At 53.5% G+C, this 16,279-nt stretch overlaps 1 protein-coding gene across 3 annotated transcripts in view; it reads right to left on the bottom strand.

Annotated features, from left to right (window-relative positions):
• The window catches only part of CACNA1A (calcium channel, voltage-dependent, P/Q type, alpha 1A subunit), a 231,026-nt gene that overhangs the window by 50,649 nt on the left and 164,098 nt on the right, over positions 1-16,279 (bottom strand). For all 3 annotated transcript variants that reach the window (XM_012641499.1, XM_012641500.1, XM_012641501.1), the window contains 5 exons: positions 12,919-13,385; positions 11,078-11,216; positions 9,401-9,530; positions 5,248-5,307; positions 4,407-4,513 (listed from right to left, as the gene is read on the bottom strand). In XM_012641499.1, the coding sequence (XP_012496953.1) occupies positions 4,407-4,513; positions 5,248-5,307; positions 9,401-9,530; positions 11,078-11,216; positions 12,919-13,385 (903 nt within the window). The remainder of the gene's footprint in view (positions 1-4,406; positions 4,514-5,247; positions 5,308-9,400; positions 9,531-11,077; positions 11,217-12,918; positions 13,386-16,279) is intronic.

Genomic DNA, 16,279 nt, shown 5'->3' on the forward strand with positions numbered 1-16,279 from the left:
GTGATGGCTCATGAAATGGTGCGTTAATGGTGATCACAGGGACGTGGGTCACAGTCAGTGGACGAGTAGGACACACACACACAGATAAGTGGGAGAGGTGCAGGGGGAGTGAAAACCTGTGGGAGAGCTTCCATATATCCCTTGGGGGAAACCACAGGGATAGTTTTTCCATATCAGAGACAGGGCCACAATCACAACACTAGGGAAGAATTCTTGCCTCGACCCCAAAAGGCCAGAACAACAAGATTCCTTTCAACAAGGAAGGGAACAACCCTTTGCTCCCTTGCCCTGCATCTCCTTGCCCTGGCCTTGAAGAGCCCAGGCTGGCTGGGCTGCCAAGTCACATTCTGCCGACTGAACCCAACCTTAGCAATCTTGCTAGATGCACTTCCCTCCACGATCCCCCTGGGCCTCAGTTTCCCCACCTACAAAATGGGAATAAGAGCCACACCACCCTGATGCGGTTGTTACGAAGATTCGATAAATGGAGGCTGTTACTATTATCACTACCAAGTTGAGTTTCTTTATTTTGTGGGGGAAACTGAGGCACAGAGAGGCTAAGGGACTTGCACGTCTGGAGAGAAACCGGACAGACTTGGGGGGACTTTCTTCTACACCAGTAAGGTTCATCTGACACCTGTTGGGGTTCTCAGCCTTGTCTATGTGAAGACGGGCACACAGGACAGACAAAACAAGTTAAAAGACCAGAAAGGAAAGGAGCAAAGGATCCGGGGAGCTCAGCACTCAGGCTGAGACCCTCAGTGCATCCCAGACTCCCTCCAATGTGACATCCATGTTATAACAAAGAAAGACAATAAGCAAAGTCTTCACGGGGCGAGAGACCTTCTCAGGCAAAAGAGGCCAGAAACCTGCAGCCAGGGGAAGGATTCTGAAACTTTTCTTGGGAAAAAAGGCTTTTCCTTCTCTTGCTTTCTGGTAGTTTGGCTGTTGGGTATGCAGGAATGGCTTGATCAAGGTGCCTGGCCAGCTGTGCTGGGCCTGTAACCCTGCCCTGGCGGAGAAATAGTAGTGCTGGATGGACTCACAGCAGTGAGGCGGGAGGGCGTGGTAGGGGTGGGGTCTCAGGGTTTCCTCTCTCATCCTTTTGGCCATGATATAAAGGCTCTTGCTATTGGACCCGTGGCCATCAGCTCTTCCAAAACCCCAGAAGAGTCCCTGGCACTTGCAAGCATCCCACTGGCAAAATCCCACACCTCCCAATTCCTGCAGATCTACGAGCTTGCCAGGGTTGATGAAATTTCTGTCCTGACCCTTACTTTGCATAGAAATAAAAAAAACCCAAAAAACCTAAAACATTTAAAGCAGGGATTTTCAAAGCTGCAGGGTGGCTTTATGCCTGTACTGACTTTATGAGAACAGTTTAAAAGCCTGACTCACCAAATAGGCCGCCGAATTCCTGCGAGTTGTAGGCTAATTTTGAATGCCCTTGTATAACTTGATATTTAAAAAGAAAACTCCAAAATCCAAAACCTAAATCAGCTCCCCGTGGCGGATTCTTTTGTAACACAAAGAATCACGCCGCTAATTGATCTCTGGTGGAAAAAAAATTGGGGGTTTTTGTTTCTATAGATCAGATTTGCTTAAAGATGAGGCTGACTGTGACTTCAGAGAACCTAGAAACACAGTGTATTGTAAATGACAGCTCATCAGGGCAAAAGCTCAGTGGGTGAAAGGCTTCGCTCCTGGGTCCTTTGAAGGTCACCCTGTCCCTAAATTGCGAGATCAACTTGGGGGATGGAGGTGGGCACGGCAGCAGCAGAGCCGCCTCCTCTGCTAAAGTGCGTCGGCTCCAACAGAGGTCTGGGAGCAAAGTGCCAATGCAGAGCTAAAAGGGACTGAGTACGGACTTACGCTGTGTCACACCCAGGGATGGCCACTGGGAGGACCCATGGAAGGCAAAACCCAGCACCCAGGGCACAGCGGGCAAAGGGCATTGTGTGCGGACAGGTGGATGTGACTGACAGAGTCACTGCCGCCCCTCCCCCAGCCCTGGTCCCCTGAGCCCTGGGAGACACGTGGGCTGTTGGGCAGACCCTGCTCCAGTTGGCCCGAGAAAAGGGGGAGGGGTGCCTGCCCGAGATTGCCCTCCTTTGTCTTGGGCTCTGCCTGCATCTGACGACCACCCCTGGTCAGATCACAGGGGGACCAGGTCCCCTGATGCCAGAATGATGGCAGAGTGTTGGCCTTCGTCAAGCCACATAGCCCATGTGGGTCACATTACCCAGAGAGAGAGAGAGAGAGGGAAGCAGAGAGAGGGAAGAGAGGAAAAGGGGGTGAGAGACAGAGACAGAGACAGAGAGGGGTGGAGAAACACCTAGGTTATTTCCATGGGAGACAGATTCACTCCAGGCTGAGGGTGGTAAAATGTTTTGGCTTTTCAGAATTAAAATTTTTTCTTTTTTTCTTTTTCTTTTTTTTTTTTTTTTTGAGATAGGGTCTTGCTATGTTGCCCAGGCTGGTCCTGAACTACTGGGCTCAAGCAATCTTCCCGCCTCAGCCTCCCGAGTAGCTGAGACTACAAGCATGCACCACCACGCCCAGCTAATTTTTCTATTTTCAGTAGAGACAGGGTCTCGTTCTTGCTCAGGCTGGTCTCGAACTGAGCTCGAGCGATCCTCCTGCCTCGGCCTCCCAGAGTGCTAGGATTACAGGTGTGAACCACCGTGCCGGGCCTGTTTATTTAATTTTTAACTTGCAGAACATCTTAATGACAATGTAGCCAAACCTTCTGATTTTCTTGCATTTATCACTGCATTAAAATTATTCACATTCTATACTAACTATATAAAGTATAATATTCTAAATAGCTGATTGGTTGTTTTTTGTTTGTTTTTTAACGATTTGTTTCATTGCTCTAATAACCAAATAAACATTCAAATACTTTAAGGAGAGGGACGGAAGTGGGGAGGGAGAGGGAGAAAGAGAAAACAAAATGAGACAGTGCCAAAAAGAGAGAAGAGGAGAGAGAGAAAGAGAAACACAATCAACCTCCTGATCTTCCTGACACATCTCCCCAAGCTCTGAGGCAAACAGAAACTCTGGAGATTTCTTGTTCCTCTAACACGACTTGACCTCATTGCATTCCCAGGGAAGAGTCTGAGCGTGGCCTACTTTAGCCCTGCAGTTGGAAACGGGCCACCGTTCTGGCCCTTCTCACAAGCCGAGCCCTCATTATTTGGTCAGGGAGACCATCCAAGGGCCCCTCTGGATCGGCTGAGACGGACGCCTGGAGTTAAAGCCACCCGATTTCTCACTATGGGCCTGAGGTGGGTCAGGATCCCTCCAAAACCTTGCTTTCAGGGAACGATCCACCATGACAGGCACGGCCAGGGTCCCCAAGATGTGTTTCTGGAGTAGGCACTTATTAGGTATTTTCATCCTGTTCCAAATGTCTACGACTTGAGGAATGAATGTACTGCTAAGTTTGTTATCAGGGATCTAAGGGCTAATGGCTACTCAGCCCTTGGGTGCCACCTTGAAATGCGCCCAGAACTCGGGGGCCATGTTAGAATGGCCTCCTGGAGCTAGGGAGCCATCTTGGAATGGCTGCCCAGAATTGGGGGCCATCTTGGAATGGCAGCCCAGAACTCGGGGGCCATCTTGGAATGGCCACCCAGAACTCAGGCGCCATCTTGGAATGGCAGCCCAGAAGTCAGAAGCCATCTTGGAATGGCTGCCCAGAACACGGGGGCCATCTTGGAATGGCTGCCCAGAACTGAAATACCATCTTAGAATGGTTACTAAGCCCTAGGGTGCCATCTTGAAATGGATGCCCAGCATTCAAATGCCGTCTGGGAATGGCTGCTCAGCCCTTGGGCACCATCTTGAAATGGCTGCCTACAGCTAGGGCACCATCTTGGAGTTGCATGATGATGTACGGCCTTTCAGAGGGCAGAGTGTCCTAGGACTGCCAGGAGAAGTGAAAGACACACACAGGGAGTCACCAGGTCTACAACTACGGGGCCTTCAGGCACAGGGCGTGTGGTGGGGGTGAGAATTCTCATGCACATTCGTTTCCCGATTGTCTTTTTAGGGGCTCCCCAAAGAGACAGCAGTTTGGGTGGCGCTCGTGGAGCAGAAGGGGGATGAGATGTCCCGGCGAGGCTAGTCTACGGAAAGCAGCACAGCAAGAGGTCGGTGACGCGGCCGAGGCCCGTTGCTGTGTGAGGAGGTAGAAGGCGGGGGTCCCTTCTCCCTGTTCCTCCGTGGCGGATGTCATGCAAGAAGCCAACCGCAGCTCTGGTGGCATGCCGACGCCTCCCGCCACACCCAGAGCCCACACTCCCCCTCTCTACGCTCCAAGAACACGTCCCTGGGACCGGTGGGTGGCCCCAGGCTGGGGGGTGGGGCACAAAGGCAATGAGAGGCCTCTCGAGGAGACTTACGTGAAGGCAAAGGCCACCAAGGCCCCACTGACCACTATGAAGTCGAGAATGTTCCAGAGGTCGCGGAAGTAGGCACCCTGATGCAGGACGAGCCCCAGGTCGATCATCTGTTGGGGGAGAAGGAGGCGCTCAGACCCTTCCCCCCAGCCTGGGTGCGGTATTCACCCGTCTAGCCTCTGGGGGAGGGGCAGCAGGAGGGGGTGTGGGGGAGGGGCAGGGAGCCCAAGGGACCACCCCGTCCTGCAGGGACCGGCAGTGGCCAGAGGACTCGGGGAGGAGTGGGGAGAGGCACCTGCTCCGCACCTAACAGAAGGCAGCCCTGATTCGCGGGCTCTTAGGTCCAAACCTTGGGGTTTTCCTTGACACCTTTGTCTCGAATCCCACAGTGGATCCAGCAGCAAACCTGTTGGCTCTGCCTCCCCAATCGTTCAAGAATCTGTCCACTTCTCACCTCCTCCTTGGCCACCACTCTGTTGCATCACTCACTGGGGACAGTGTAATCCACCTGCTCCCAGGTCCCCTGGCTGCCTTCCCCCAAGTCTGTCCTCCCCACAGCCACCAGAGGGCGCCTGTGAACACCTGAGTCAGGTCCCTCCACGGCTCCCAGCTAACTCAAAGCAGAAGCCAGAGTCCTCCCTGTGCCCTCCTCCTGCGCAATGGGCCCCATCGCCTCCCTGCTCTCACTTCCCCACTCTTCTCTCACGACTTCCGGCCACGCCGGCCTCCTTGCTGCTCCTCAAACACCCCGGGCATTTCTAATCCTCAGGGCAAGCCACCGGAGCCAGGGCAGCATTCTTGAGGACTCGGAATCCTCTGGAGCCACGGCTCTCTCCGCACTCACCTTGATCACCATCTCAAAGGTAAAGACGCCTGTGAAAACGTAGTCGAAATATCGCAGCACCTGCGGGGGACACCAGCATATCACTGGCTTGTTCCAGCAGAGCCCCAGTAAAACTAACAATAGTGCACTGGGGGTGTGCGACCCCGCCCCCGCCCCCACCAGCGAAGTCCCCAGGGAGCAGAGTCTCCACCCAGAGGAGGAAACAAAGCTGCCACATACGGTCGGGCAGGGCGTGCACTGCACAAAGGCCCCCTCCCATTCTCATCGCATAAAACAGATTTGTATGTTGTGAAGGAAACGTTCCAGCAGATGGCAGCAAATCCTAACGAAATCACTCTGCGAGGCGGGCCCGCTTACCAACAGGAAGGGCGCCTTTTAAAATTTGCCCCAAGCTCTGTGTGGGCTAGAGGTGGCCCCGGGTAAGTTCAAGGGTGACTGTAACCCTCTTTGTCATGGATCTGATTCCCCGGTGTCTTTGCCCTGCTGGGCTTCCTGGGCAAGAAATCGTTTCCACGTGGTTTCTGCTACCTAAACACTGGGGCCAACCTCGTGCTGCCGGCTCTCTGCCTGTCCCATGCCACGCCCTGGCCAGGGTAGGTCGATTCTCCCTCTCTCCCTCCCCACTGCCTCGCCGGGGCCAGGCCCCATGTTTCTGCCCGGACGGAGCAATGTCCTTTGGCCTGTCCCTTCTGCAGGCCACACCGTAGCACGCCTCTGGTGGACCTGGGTGTGCTGGCACAGTGTCCGGCTGGTGGTAAGAACAGGTGGCCGACGCCATCAGATTCACACTGAAGCAACAAGGGCTGATAATTACTGAGCCCGACCACCAGAGGGCGCCTGTGAACACCTCAGTCAGACATGTCCCTCCTCTGCTCACAACCCTCTGTGGCTCCCATGTCACTCCGGGTAAAAGCCACTGTCACCCCTGTCTCCCTGAGACCCCCAAGGCTCTGAACAAACTGGTCACCTCCCTGCCCTCACCTCCTCCTACTCTCCCCCTTGCTCACTTCCTCCTGCCACCCTGAATGTTCCAACCTCAGGGCCTTTGCACAGGCTGTTCCCACAATGCTCTCCCCTAGATTCCATCTGGTCCCCTCTCTCCCCCGCTTTATGACTTGGCCCCAATATCACTTTCCCAGTGAGGCCTTCCCTGGCCACCTGTTTACAATTCTACCTCCTGGTGCTTGCCATCCTCCTCACCCCTGGGCACTTATCCCTTCCTGACAGACTGGTAGAGCTACTAACAATCTCATCATCCATCTCCCCTACGCGCATGTCAGCTCCACAAGGACAGCGATGTTTGTCTTGTCACTGTGGCAACTGCAGCTCCTAATACAGGGTCAGGCATGCAGTAGGCACTCAAAACGTGTTTGTTGCATGAATGCATGAGTAGCTGGAGCTGTACCAGGTCCTGTGGGATCTGGGCTCTGTGGTCTGTGTGGTCACAACTTACATTCCCATTGTGTGTGGTGCTGGAAGGGGAAACTGAGACCAGAGTGGCCAGTAGGGCGGGCTGACTTCCCAGGGAGAGGGGCAGGGGCAAGGGGCTTGGCTTGAAGGATCTGGGTGGGCAGAGGGGATGGTGGCGGGAGAGCACTTCAGGGGCACTGGGCATGGGCAGAGCACGGCCAAGGACCGGTGCTTTGTGGGCTCTGGGACAGCGGGGACCACCTTGTACCCTGTTAATCCTCCACGGTTAGCTCAGCGCCTGGCACATAGTAGTTGCTTATGAAACACTAACTAAAGGAATGAATGGAAGGAAGGAAGGAAAGAGGGAAGGGATGGAGTCTGGGGACGGGCAGGCCAGGGGGTCGGGTGAACCAAATTCCAGGCAGCGTGATAAGTCCTGCAAGACGAAATCAAAACACCAATAAACCAGGTTCGACAATCTCTGACATTTGACCTTTTTACAGATGGCATTTCCTGTCGCTCAGTCTAATCCAGAAAGGTCCTTGGTCTCATTGGTCACAGGCGAATGTAAAGCAAAACCCAGTGGGTGGGCTCTCGCTGCACACCGAGCAGGTCGGCCAAAGCACAGAGCCGACAGCACCAAGCGTCGACAAGGCTGTGGAGCAGTCAGAGTCCCCAAGTGCTACCGGTGCGAGTGTCACCGTATGTGCTGTCCAGCAGACATTCTGGTTGCATGTACTGAGGCTATTTGCAAATTCTATGATCTGGAAACTCCATTTCTGGGTTTTTTTTTTTTTTTTGAGATGGAACCTTGCTCTGTCGCCTGGGCTAGAGTGCTGTGGCGTCAGCCTCGCTCACAGCCTCCTGCCTCAGCCTCCCAGGTAGCTGGGACTACAGACACGCGCAGGCGGGAAAATGAGAAAAGCTGAGAAACGTGCGTTCCGCAAGTTGGGGTGCTGGTCACCTCTAAGGCAGGGTTTCTCGAGCCTGGCGTTACTGACATTCGGGGCTGGATCATTCTCTGTGGGGGTGTCCTGGGCATTGCGGGGTGTTGAGCACCATCTCTGGTCCCCACACACTGGGTGCCAGAAGCACCTTCCCCCTCTTGTCGTGACAACCAAAAACGTCTCCAGACGTTGTCCTCGGGTGAGAATCCGAGCTCTAGACAGAAGGCAGGCGGCAGCGGGGTGGGGGAGAAATTGGGGAGCCCTGCACCGTCAGGGGCGCTTTTGTTCCCTTTCTTGCCCTGCGTGGTGGTTGCGGGCGAGAGCAGTAAGAGGCCACACACAGGGCCCTTGCAGAGAAGCTGCCACTGCAGATAAACTAGGGAGGGGCCCAGGGAGCTGACGCTTCGCGAACGCTCCACGGGGGCTGCTCTGAGCCCTGCCCTGATTCCCTTGAACCCCGGGAGCTGCAGGGCCCCCCGCCCTGGGCCCACCCATGCCTGTGTCCTCCCTGCCAGAGACAAGGCTGCTCCTCCAGCCTCCTAGAGACGCCAGGGGGTTTCCTGATCCCTCCTGGGACACCCCCTCCCCGGGCCTGGCTCCCGGAGGCCTCTGGGGGAAACCAGGCTGCAGGGAGGAGTGAGCCGGCTGCGGCTGCGACACCCGGGTCCGAATGGCGTTCTAATCATTTCCTTCCATCTGCCCCCCGTGGGTCCCCAGGGGGACTGCGAAGGAAGCGAGAGTGCGTGGTAAGCCGCGGGCGGGCGTGATGGATGGAGTCAGCCTCGCCAGGGTCCTAACCTACTTAGCCGGGCGCAGGGCCTCCGACCGGCGGCGGGAAATGCGCCTTTGGCTATGGGCCGGCAGGGGGCGCTGGCGGGAGGCAGCTGGGGAAGCAGGGACCGGCAGTCCGGCCTTTGCCAGGCCCCAGGGGCAGGCCTTGGCCTCCAGCTCACGGATGCACGGAGGAGGCGCGCCCTTGCCTGTTGGTGCCTCGGTTTCCCTGTCTCAACCACGATCACGCATTCATTCCCGCTTGGCAGGACTTACAGGGGTAATGCACCCACAGTCCCGGCACACAGTAGGTGCTCAATAAGTGCAGATGGCTGAGGGAAGCCGTGGGAGCTGTGGGGGGGGGAGGACGCAGCGTTGGAATTCTGCTGTGTGAGCCTGCACAGGTCACTTACTACCCTCCTTACACCCTGCCGCCAAGCCTCAGTTTCCCCGTCTGTCCAAAGGGGATACCTGGCGGGGGGGGTGTGAGGGTTAAGGGAGGCACTGCGTGCCAGGTGCATGGGACACAGCGAGGGCTCAACGAACAGGGGATATTAGCAGCCCCTCGACCCCAAAGGGGGCTGCTCTCCAAAAACCTAAAAGCTTAAGCTGCGCTTCTGCGTCAAATGGTCGTTTCTTTCAAAGCTTCGTGTCAAAATGCAAACGTCTACTCGGTAAGACCTGGTCGTCAGCGGCACTGCCTCTTCGTTCGGCAGGGCGCACGTGGCGTCCATATCCTGCCAGTCTCGGGCCCCCATTAGGGAGTCTGGCAATTTTCAGTCCCAGCCACTTTGGGCCACCTCCTCCCCGCCAGGCTCACACAGCCACTCTGCCTCCCCAAGGGACATCTCGTGTTCAAGAGTGTCCCTAAGGAATCAGAGCTTCCGCTCCCAACCAGCAGCCGTGGGGCTGTGCCTGCGGTGCCCCCGACATCCCTTCCACCCGGCTGTGAGCTTTCTGGAGGCAGGAGCAGTGGCCTGTGCCGGAGGCGCCGGCTGTGAAGTGACGTGCTCAGGGAGACTCACGTTGTTCCGCGGCGCGTTGGGCTGCACAGGGTCCTCGGCGGCCAGCGCGATGCTGCTCATGGCAATGACCATGAGGATGCACATCTCAAAGTAGCGCAGGTTCAGGATGTAATGGCACAGGCGGCGAAGGCTGTCGGAGACAGGTGGGCGTGCAGAGGTCCACTCAGACCACAGGCTCACAAGCCTCTTCCTTCTATAATCTCCTCATGTCACCTACCACTACCTGAGATCTCCAACTCCTAAGGTCCCACACCCAAAAAACTATTAAATTCCTTCAGCTGGGGGTCCTCTCTGGGCCCTGGAACCCCAAGAAGGCAGGGGGTACCTCAGCTAGGGAAGACATTCACATGCTCAGTTTATCTAAGTTCCTATCACTCCCAAATAACCCTCTTAGAACATCTTGATTCCCAAGCCCTTCATTGTATAGGAGAGAAAAAGGTTTTTCATGCTTAAAATGTCCTAGGGTCAAACAAAATTGGGAATCTATGGGTTAAGCAAGTTCTTTTTTTCTTTCTCTCTCTTTCTTTCTTGTTAGCCATGTGACCTTGGGCAAATTATTTGAACCCTCTGTGCCTCAGTGCCCTCATCTGTAAAATGGCTATAATAATAGTGCTTACCTAACAGGGTTGTGAGAACTGAAAGAGCTAATACATTCCTGGCACATGATAGGGACTCCAAAAAGTTAGTTACTGAAATTACAAATTGCACACCTTGTCAGAGCCTTTAATGTGCCAACACGATAATATTTAACCTCTTAAGTGGAGTGAATAATAAATAGGTCATAAGGTTGTGTGAATGGCAGCAGAGTTGAGTGGTTAAGAACAGGGATGCTAGAGCCAGTTTGTCTGGGCTCATACTCCAGCTCTCTCATTCAGTTGCTGTGTGACCTTGCGCAGGTGACTTCACCTCTCTGGACCTCAGTTTCTTCATTTGGCAAACGGGGATAAGCACAGTACCAACCCCACAGGGCTATTACGATAAAATTAAAAAAATTATTTAAAGCGCTCAGAACAGCGGCTGGCACAAAGTACCACATAGTGTTTCTTTAGTAAAATAGATAAATCAACTAAAAAAAGTAAATGTCTGCACTCTTGGGGTGAGTCCCCCCACTTTATTTGATATGATTTTTCTTTGCTAAGAAGCATTTTGAGGAATCAGGGTTTCAAGAAATACCCTTTGGAAAAATGCAATCCTAAAACAACCTCTGAGCCACCCTGACATTCCCGTGATAAATTTCTCCCCTAAATAATCTATCCTTCTTAAAGATGCCCAAGACAGAAGGCCATGGAAGTCAGAGACCATCTGCCCAGAATTCAAACCCCGGCACAGCAGAAAGTTAGAAACAGAGCTCAGGGCCCACGGCTGCCATGTACAGTTGTGTGCGTTGTGCATTGCACGAGGCAGCCATTTCTAAAGGGTGCCTCTCACATCACAGACAGTATAGATTTGGACACTGATGACAGTGATTTTTCTAGCTGATGGCAAGAAGGGGCCTCTTCCGACAAAATCAGTGTATTGTGACAAATTTCCATCATATGTGACTTAAGAAAGGAGTGTCATTTTTCAGTTGGTTCGAAGGTCCCCTTGGATTGATGGTGGTCTTGGAGGCAACTCTCCCCCATTGCCCTCTCTGTCTGGCCTGACTTTCGCCACCCCCCTTGCGCGGGCCATACTCACGGGTTGGTCGTGGACAGGATAAACATGGAGCTGTAGGGGGGCATGGGCTTAGGGCCGTCTTCCCCAGGGTCATCTTCCTCCTCCTCCTTCTTCTCTTCCTCTTTCTTTGGCAGTGGGTCTGGGTTGGCGTTTTTGTTCACTGTTGGGACAAGAACCAACACAGGGCTCCCTCCACGATTTCCCACAAGTCTCTGGGCTCCTGCTGCGCTCCCGGGGTGGGCAATAAACAGCTGACACTTATAAAGTGCCTACTGTGTACCAGGCATCATATTCTATCACTGAATCCTCGCGTGACCCTATGAGGTTGGTACATTCATCCTCCCCATTTTACAGAGGAGGAAATTGAGGCACAGAAAAGTGAAGTGACTTGTTTTAAGGTCACAAAGCCACAAGTGGCAGAGCTGGGATTCGAACCCAGGCAGCCTGGGCCCAGAGTGCCTGCTCGCAGCCACCCTACAGCCTTGAGTCTGGTGGGGTCCTCGCGAGACATGATCACAGACCTGCCCCTACCCTGTTTGACTTTCATACTGTCACTTAGAGGCGGATAGGGAAAATGCCAATAGACCCACTTTACAGATGGAAATACTGAGCTCTCCCAAACTGCAGGGTTTCCCCCCAGTAGCTCCCCTCTCCTGACTGGCTGAGCCTCTCTGAACCTCAGTTTCTTCTTCTGTAAAATGGGCACAGTGACAAGATCGACCTCTTAGGAGCGTGGCAAGCATGTATTGAGCAAACCCATGTTAATCTCTTGCATAGAACTGACCCTAGAGGAACCGAGATACTGCTAGCATCTTAGGACAGAATCCGCTCAGTGGTTCAGTTTTAAATTCCTTAGCGCTTCTCTGGTCCTGGTCTCGCAGGGGCAGAAACGGCCAACCCCTCAAGACTCTAGGCCTGCGCTGTCCAACCCAGTAGCCGGTGGCCCTCTGTGGCCGCTGGGCACTTGAAATGCGGCCGACCCAAACTGGGACGTGTTGTCAGCGCAAACCGAACGCCAGATTTTGAAGACAGTATGAGAAAAAGGATGTAAATTCTCTTGTTAATAATCTTTAAAATATTCATTAAATGCTGGAAGTACAACATTTTGGGCTACTATGATATATTATCAAGTTCATTTTGACTGTTTCTTTTATACTTTTTTTTTTTTGAGACAGAATCTTGCTCTTTTGCACAGGCTGGGGTGCAGTGGTGCGATCACAGCTCACTGCAGCCTCCAACTCCTGGCCTCAAGCGATCCTCCTGCCTCAGCCTCCAACTCCTGGCCTCAAGCGATCCTCCTGCCTCAGCCTCCTGAGTAGCTGGGACTACAGGCACACACCATGCCCAGCTTCTTTTATACTTTTAAATTAATTCTTTCCTTCCTTCCTTCCTTCCTTCCTCCCTCCCTCCTTCTTTCCTTCCTTCTGCTACTATTAATAGAAAATTTAAAATTACACATATGGCCTGTGTTACATTTCTTTTGGACAGTGACAGCCCTGGTCCTAAAGCTTCATCTGACCCACCAATTTCCATCAGAGGAAGCCAATGCGCCTCAAATACGGTGGCTCCCTGGCCACCGTTCCCCGTTCCTAAGGGAACGAAGGATCGAGGAAATATCACCGCCCTATGAGCACATGTGTGTGCCAGGCACCGTACACGTATTATCCCCTCGAATCCCCCCACAGCCCTGTGGGGTAGGATCTTCGTGTACACCCATTTTCCAGGGGAGAAAACTGAGGCCAGAGAGATGGGGGTCACTGCCCAGGGTCACTCAGCAGAGCTTCAGGGGACAGAGCCCAGGAAGCCGGCTCCAGGGACGCCGGGGCCCCCGTCCAGAGGTGTGCTGGGCTGGAGGGTCTCACCTTGGACAACGGTGTGGTTGAGGGGGGGTGGGCAGGCCGGGGGGATGTCCACCGTGGTGTGGTCGGGTTTCCTGGCAGTCTTAGCTGAGTTGGTCTGGGTGCTGCTGGGGTTGGTGACGATAAGGCTGTTTTCGGGGGTTTTGGGGGGGCCGGGGTTGGACGGGTTCCCCGGGTTGTTGGGTGTCCGGCGGCTGGCAGCGGCGTTCTGGGGGTTGGTGGCTGTGGTGGGGAGGGCCGGCGTGGGGCCGGGGTCCGTGCTGTTCCCCATCTTGGCTGGGCTCTGGGGCAGGCCGGCGTGGCCGAGGCTGTCGTGGGGACTGGCTGACTCCGCGGTGGCCAGCTTGTTGTTCTTCATGTTGTCGATGTCCTCGGCCAGGGGCGGGTCTTGGCGGCCCAGGTCCTGCTGGATCGGCCGGGTGGTTGACAGGTTGGGGCCTGACACGGGGACCCCAGAGCCCTGGTTCTCTCTGAGGAAGGCAAGCCAACGAAAAAAGAACCCACAACTGAGTTAGGGTAACAGGCAACACTTCTGGATCCTGCCTAGGATTCTATCATTCAAGGGCACAATTCGGTCACAGAGAAGGCGTGTCCCAAAGCCCTCTAGCACCTGGCGTGGAGAGGGGCTCATTTGATTCTTGCACAGATATCAAGACCTTTCCTTGCTCATTCACAGGTTTCTGTAAATCTTTATCATCTTCTTTTTTTCTTTTTTTTTTGAGACAGGGTCTTGCTCTGTAGCCCAGGCTAGAGAGCAGGGGCATCATCATAGCTCACTGCAGCCTCAGATGCCTGGGCTCAAGCAATCCTCCTGCCTCAGCCTCCAGAATAGCTGGGACTACAGGCACGTGCCACAACGCCCAGCTGATTTTTCCATTTTTTTGTAGGGACGGGGTCTCACTCTTGCTCAGGCTGGTCTCGAACTCCTTAGCTCAAGCAATCCTCCTGCCTCAGCCTCCCAGGTAGCTGGGACTATAGGCATGCGCCACCATGCCTGGGTAATTTTTTCTATTTTTAGTTGTTTGGCTAAATTTCTTTCTATTTTTAGTAGGGATGGGGTCTCACTCTTGCTCAGGCTGGTCTCGAACTCCTGAGCTCAAACAATCCGCCCGCCTCGGCCTCCCAGAGTGCTGGGATTACAGGCGCCTGGTCCCTTATCATCTTGTATCTGTCAGGACCCCAAGGGTTTAGCTTAGGTGACGCGAACCCCATGTGGGTGTAACTTCCCACCCTCCCAGGTTCCAGTCTGCCTGGAGGGATGTTTCCTGGGGGAAGAGGCCACTCCCTCAGGGACAAAAGGGGAGGACAAATCAGAAGGGAAAAGAAATTTCTACTAGAACCCGCAACCCCCATCCCCGCCCCAACTCCAGGCTTCCTGCCTCTGCCTACGTGACTCCCATTAGCTCCCCGGCGGGACTGAGGCACATGATGTTTCCAGATGTTTATGTGCTTTCAGAGAAAGCGGATGCAGGAACAACATCCCTTTCAGGGTGGAGGAACTGCCTCATGGCTTTAAATGCCTGTGGTATGTACATTTCTCCCCACCACCCTAGTTCAGGGAGGCAGGCCACATATACGAAGAACCATAATAAAAAATAACAACAGAAATAATAACAGAAAACATTTCAGTAACACCCAGTCCCAGGGGCTGTTCTAAGCACTTGACTTGTAATAATTTCTTAATCCTCAGCCCTAAGAGGAACAATTACCAGCACCAATTTAAACGCAAGGAAATTGAAGCTCAGAGAGATTAAGTCGCTTGTCTAAGGCTACACAGCTGGTAAGTGACCAAGATAATTTGTCACTGGGACACAAGTGTGGAGAATGAACAGGAAGGAGGAGCTGGGCACTTCAGATACTCAAAGGACACCTCTTGCCAGGGGTGACAATGGGAGAAGAGAGCAGAATGACAGGAGGGAGTTGGGTATGGGAAGATCAGGGGAGAAACAATCCAAGCAGGGGAAATAGCATGTGCAAAGGCCCTGAGGCAGAAACAAACTTGTTGAGTTTCAGGAGCAGCTGGGAGGCTGCTGGAAGTGGAGAGTTGGGGAGATGAAATGGGGAGGAGTTTGGTGCCTCGATTACTCAAATAATTAACACTACACAGCCAGAGATGACAAGTAGAAAGTTTGAGTGCTCAGAGCATTTGGAAAACGTAAGAAAAATGTTAAAAAAAAACAGAAAAAAACAAAAAAACAAATGTTAAGGGGCTGGGCGAGGTGGTTCACGCCTGTAATCCCAGGACTTTGGGAGGCCAAGGCAGGAGGATCACTTGAGCCCAGGAGTTTGAGACCAGCCTGGGCAACAAAGGGATACCCTGTCTCTACAGAAAACCAAAAAGTAAAAAAAAAATTAGCCAGGCCTGGTGGTGCACACCTGTAGTCCCAGCTAGTGGGGAGGCTGAGGCAGGAGGATCGCTTGAGCCCAGGAGTTCAAGGCTGCTGTGAGCTATGATGACGCCACTGCACTCCAGCCTGGGTGACAGAGTGAGACTCTGTCACAAAAAAAAAAAAACCCTTGCTGAACTTTTCTACCTCAAAGCTCACTGGGATGTCAGCTCCAAGGGGCGAGGGGTTTATTTTCGTCTCTTTTGCTCACATCTGAGCTTTCAGTGCCGAGCGCAGGGCCTGGCCCATGGTGGATGTTTGGTTACACTGTCGAATGATAAGCGGACACCACCATTTTTCAGATGGGGGACACTGTGGCCCCAGGAGAAGTCCCGCAGGCCCGGCCCTCCCAACAGCTCCTCCTTCCGCAAACCATGGGCATCTCCCATCTGCACGGACACCCCAGGATGGGCAGAGACTCACTCAGGAGTCATGACCCTGCTGAGAGTGACCAGGGTCTGTAGCCCATCTGGCACCTTCCAGATGACAGCACCTTCCGGACAGCACAGGCCTGGTTCCCCAGGCCCGATCCGGAACCCACAGATCTACTTAAAAATAAAAAAAAGGAGGCTGGCTTTCCCCAGAGGGCCTCCCGCTGGCTAAACCACCAGCCGCCTCTCCCTCGTTTTATTTTTGCATTTTAACTTGCAAAAGTCCACGGTGTTTTTAGTAAGCGGAAGAAAGACGAGCTAATTTATTTTCAGACTGAAGTAGGTAAGTGGGATGCTTCTATTAATACCTTCCGGAAAGAGAAACCGAGGTAGTTCCGTTGTTTCTCTGAGGCCATGCAGGGAAAGCGGCAGATCCAAGCCGATTTCTCACTTCTCGGTTACGTGAGAGGGTCACTGGATTAACATTTCGGAAGACAGACTGACCTGGGTTTGAGTCTCAGCAATGCCACTTACTGGCTGTGTGACCTTGTATAGTTTGATTAACCTCTCTGAGCCTTAGTTCCCTCATTTTAAAAACAAATTAAA

The sequence above is a fragment of the Propithecus coquereli genome, unplaced genomic scaffold, assembly GCF_000956105.1.
Source record: "Propithecus coquereli isolate 6110/MARCELLA unplaced genomic scaffold, Pcoq_1.0 Scaffold164, whole genome shotgun sequence".
Classification (NCBI taxonomy): domain Eukaryota; kingdom Metazoa; phylum Chordata; class Mammalia; order Primates; family Indriidae; genus Propithecus; species Propithecus coquereli.